Genomic DNA, 5,216 nt, shown 5'->3' on the forward strand with positions numbered 1-5,216 from the left:
AAGAGATGAATTGGAATCTAAGCTTGATGATCTTAAATCAACTTAACTGTCCAAGTGCATACTGCTCTCAGTTAACTTTGTTGTCGAATTGCTTTCGGTACTCATGAACGCAACAAGACTAAATGGGTTTTAAGAAACCTCTTTCAACATAAAATAATATCTTATCTAGGAGTCTGAATTCATTTATTTCCAGGAACTTTCAGATTCATAGTCATAGTCTCATATTATGTGAACCATTCTTGTAAAGGAGCAAAAAAAAATTTTGATGAAAATAACTTTCAGAACCAATCATTGTTTCTATATTCAATCCATATCTTTTCCAAACTAACGTACGTCCTTATAATTGACCACAATGGTCGGATTCTTTCCATGGAAATGAATATGTTTCGTATGCTCAGTCGGCGGCTACTGGACTGATGTTTGATGCGGAGTTCTTCCTTTCAATGATTTTGTAGTGAATTTTTTCGATTCTGTCGAAGGTAATTTTCAATTGTGAAATCCTCTTTTATTTATTAAAGACTATGGTTCACACCTTACTATTTAGATAATGTATGAATTGAACCCTCGGTAGGAGGACGATATCGAAGAAAATAAAAAAAAAGATTTACAACACAATTGTTAAGAGCATTGTAACATAAAACTCGGAAATATGGCCAATAAAGGCTAAAACTGAAAAAATGCTCATGGCTACCGAGATGGACTTCTGGAGAAGATCGGCGGGCAGATCAAGAACAGAAAGAATTCCTAACGATAGAATAAGAGAGATAATGGGTGTCAAAAGTAACATCGTGAATGACATCCGAACTAAACAGCTCATATGGTTCGGCTATGTACAGAGGATGCCGGACAATAGAATTCTGAAGAAAATCTTTAAATGGACCCCACAAGGACGTAGAAGAAGGGGAAGACCTAGGAAAAGTTGGAGGGAAGGCGTCGACAAAGGAATGAGAGACACCGGACTAGGCGAAGAACTATGTAGAGACCGGGCCGAATGGCAATTAGAAGACGTCGGAGAACGTTTTGACCTGATACTTATATATATGAACTGAAATCACAGCTTGGGATTCGCCTTATCCAACCTTGGTCTCAGTGAACTTCCTTGTCAAATTACAATTGCTGCTATAAGATCTGAAGGAAGAAACTCGATATGGTATTCTTCAGAATTGTCAAGTTCTTCACGACATTTACTATAATCCATATTTTTATTGTCGACATTACTAACCACTTTAGGAATGAATATGTCAGGAGTTGGATTAGTTAAAACCCTAGATTTCTTCAATATCAATACCGGAATTGGCAGAAAAAACGATCGAATTTTGCATTTAATTGTTCCATCCTGTAATTTGACGAGATATATTGAAATATTGACCAGCTACATTACTCAGGGGTGAAAATTGGAAAAGATGATTTAAATATGTAGCTAACTACATATCTCACTAATTGCATAATCTTTCGCAACGATTTTGCACGCTTCAATGCATGTTACGCTACTAGAATTTTCAAAGGTGTGGTAATTTGTCAATTCATTGTATGCGATTGGTCGGGTTGCTGATGCGCGTATCTAGAGAAATAAACAGAGGGAATTTTCTGAAAGACTATCAATAATAAAGAAACATACACATATTTACACACTTAATTGATTATGTTAAAGGCAAATCTGGCCTTGCATGAACTGTTCGAGTCGTTGTTTGAAGGAATCCACCGAATTTGCACCAACAAAACTATGTGTCAACCCATTCCATCCAGCACTAAAAAAGTTTGACGCTGTGTGGTCCTGACATTCTCTTTTGCCAAATTGAAGGCAATCCTACAATTGTTAAGAATTAATAAGTGCCTTCATCTCTCCGATTTTCCAATATTGTGAAAAGTAAATGTGTGGGTTTCTAACCACACGAGCCACCAGTGCGGCACTCCTAAAACCCCTAGAGTCGCGAAACCCACACCGCTCCGTCATCGAGGTGCCAAATCCGTCTAATTCCGTACCAATTTGTCATTTCTGCGTGTACAGTCGGGGGAATTGGAGGTTGGGAGACGTCTCTTCGTCTCCCTTTGACGTTAAACAGTCTGTCGCGGTCCCGCACATTCAGTTGTCACCTTCAATCAGCCAACAGATGCCGGTTTACCGCATCGCAAACCGGGCTGATACCGCTACCTGAGCCATTATGCTCACACCGCCTTCCATCATCACCTGATGAGTTGAAACGCCAACGTGTGCCGTCGCCAGAGAGAGCAGCGGTGATATACAAACTGACAATCCCCCGTGCCGCATGTCAAGCACGTCTTCCAGATTTCCTTGTTGTCTAATTGGGACGATAAACTATCCGGTTTCGAGCCTGAATAAACGCTAATGTCTTAACGGGTCGCGGATTGCGGAGGTGGTGGATGGCGGGATTGAGTAGGAGGAGGAGAGGAAGTGCATTTTGGTTTTGTTCGGATTGAAGTCGGTGGATAGATTGCTTCCCGGGTTTTTATGTGGTTTTTTGGGTATTCCTTTTGATGTTTTGGCTGTGGATGATATCGTAGGAGGAACCTCGATTTGAAATTAGATATATTCAACTGTTTTGCTCAACGGGAGCTACTCATTTTAACGTACGAAAGTTTTTTTAGGAGGAATACTAAATCCTTTGAATTCCTTTACTCAATATATCCAAGATGGATGAAGTAGTTATGAATTTTCAATTTTGCTCATGAATTTCAATCTTCAACTTCAAGAAACATCCATTGCATAAAAAATAGTGATAAATCGATAGATGTTGGGATTGCCGCCACCGAAAGCGCTTCATGAGATAGAGTCCAGCAGAAAACGACTAGTAAAGATTCTGTGGGGAGGAAGAACAACTCCGGATCACTTGGTGAAGGCCTCGACATCTTTAGCCAACGCTAAAATTCTTTGAACAAGAGACTGTAGAAGTGGAAAGAAATCTTCTTGAAGCCCTCCCAAATTATTAGAACTGGATGACGAGCTGTGAACTACGACGCCTGATGGTGAGAACAGATCTGATGAGTTACAAATTAAAAAATAAGGTTGCGGCTTAGTGGTAATCCTCTCAAATCTACATTTCTGCATCTATATCGATAGATATTTTCAAGAAATATCATGTCTCAATCAGATTTCTCAAATATTCAATAATTCAACATATCCACTTGATCCATACGCAAAGGCTCTTTTGATTTAAGCCTAATCAATTACTGCTTTTTACTAAAATAACTATCTTTCCCAACTTAGGGTAAGGTGAACTATTACCTTGGTTCAATATTTTGTAAAAACAGTAGATTACCCAATCTGTAACAAAGGAATTTCTCATTTTCCTTTGTACCTCTAATTTAGGGACAATCTGTATATTATGGGTACAGCTAGGTATTCGTTTCTAGAGGTTGACAAAGGAAAAACATTATGTCTTCATTTCAGTATTGTAATGAGTTCATTACAATTCTAAAAACAGTGCTGTAATGAACTCGTTACAGCATTGTTTTCAGTTATATTTTTCGTTTTGTAGTTGTCTACACAGACTTCCAATCCTAACAAAATTCAACACACGTCAATTATTGTCAATATAATATAATTTGGATGCAGTGAAATGATTTGCAACATAATTCGCAATTTTTCTTGATTCTGTTGGTGTTAAATCGATTTCGACAGGCATAATTCACGAATTCAATGCGTAATGATAAATTATTTCAAAATTTTAAACGTGCGATTCGAATTGAAATTCTGTAATCAGTCAATGTTCCTTACAGTCACACCAACTGCCAAGATACAATACAAAAGTCACTAAGATGTATAATTTGAATTTTCCATTGAATTTCGACAATATTTCACAAAACTTGACTGAAATAGAGAAAATAGAGTCCAACACTCAATTTCACATTCGTGTTGGAATGTGAGCCCATTCTGCAACTTGTTTTAGAATATACTATTAATGTCTTATTTTTCTTGGAATAATATACTAAAGATAAGCCACATGGGTATGAATACTTACCTAAGTAAAAATTAGTAAAATACATAAAATAAAAGATACGAACAATACTCACATTACAAAAAATGATTCGAGTCAGTTGTGATTTTCCCTTGGGGATTGTCATTTCAACCTTCCTACATTCTGCTATTATTGCAACGAAAAATTTCTGCTAAGGCTGTATCAACTGCTGCGAATTTTTTCAAGATATGTTGAAGTCCGTGGTAAATGAATAATACATAAGCAAAAATCCAACCTACTAACTCCTTGAGCCCCACAATGAGGAGCATTCCAAGCGCAAATTCGCCCTCAAATTCATCAATTTCGCTAATGTCGTCTACCGCAGAATCCAACCCGTCGACCCCACGTTCATTTCCATCCCCGATATGATGCGATATACCTACTCCGGCAACAACCCCTCAACGGAGGAAATAGCAATGGTTCGATAATTTTATCTTCAATCCGTATTCGTAGCGGAGCATACGGACCAAATAATTAGGATGTTGCGATCTGATTTCGGGGGTAAGCGATTCCATACAAATGCAATTTATCGGACGCCTCTGAGCGTTCGCTATAAATCAGAGATATAAATTCATTATTTCCGTGTTCACCTGTTCATAAATACGGGGTGAACGGAGTAAATTATCTCTCTGGGCTGGAAACGGATCCGCCCGGAGCCACTACCACGTGTTTGCGATAATTTGTGGGTGCCGTTTTTAGGCGAAAAATTCATATAAGGGCGTGAGTAATGCGGTAACTTCATATTTACGATATTAATTTCCTTTGCCAGTTTCGCTGTCGAGACGAGATAACGTAGATTTCGACCGGAGTTAGCCTCGATTTTCTAGTACAACCGACGTCCGTATATATCGTCGAAATAAGCGTATATTTCTCTTTCGTAGGTCCGTTGGAGCTGCATATTTAAGAGGATGACTGTGATACTCCTAGTGAATCAATTGCAACGCTATGTTATATTATCAATTTCATTATAAATATCATAATCTATAGTCCCTCAAATATAAGATGGAGCGATATAAACGTAGTAAATCGCAATGTTCGCGCATAAGGCAACTATTATGGGTCAAATTGCCATAAATCCTATCCATGTTCCATTTCAGGCGAACAGGTTAGAGAAAATATCGTCTAATACTCGTTGCAGAGGGAACTTCCAACACGAATGCGAACGCATGAGTGTCCATTCTGCAACTTGTTTTAGAATATATAGGGTGTTTTTTTTTCGAGGTATATAACTTTAAATTG

The 5,216-nt window shown here is 38.1% G+C and overlaps 1 protein-coding gene across 1 annotated transcript; it reads left to right on the plus strand.

The window, feature by feature from the left end:
• The first annotated feature begins 695 nt into the window (after positions 1–695).
• On the plus strand, positions 696–1,049 carry LOC123680919. Its single transcript, XM_045619041.1, has one exon. It carries the CDS (start codon positions 696–698, stop codon positions 1,047–1,049), a length of 354 nt encoding a protein of 117 aa, XP_045474997.1.
• Positions 1,050–5,216: the final 4,167 nt, after the last annotated feature.

This window comes from Harmonia axyridis, chromosome 5 (assembly GCF_914767665.1).
Source record: "Harmonia axyridis chromosome 5, icHarAxyr1.1, whole genome shotgun sequence".
NCBI classification, from domain to species: Eukaryota; Metazoa; Arthropoda; class Insecta; order Coleoptera; family Coccinellidae; genus Harmonia; species Harmonia axyridis.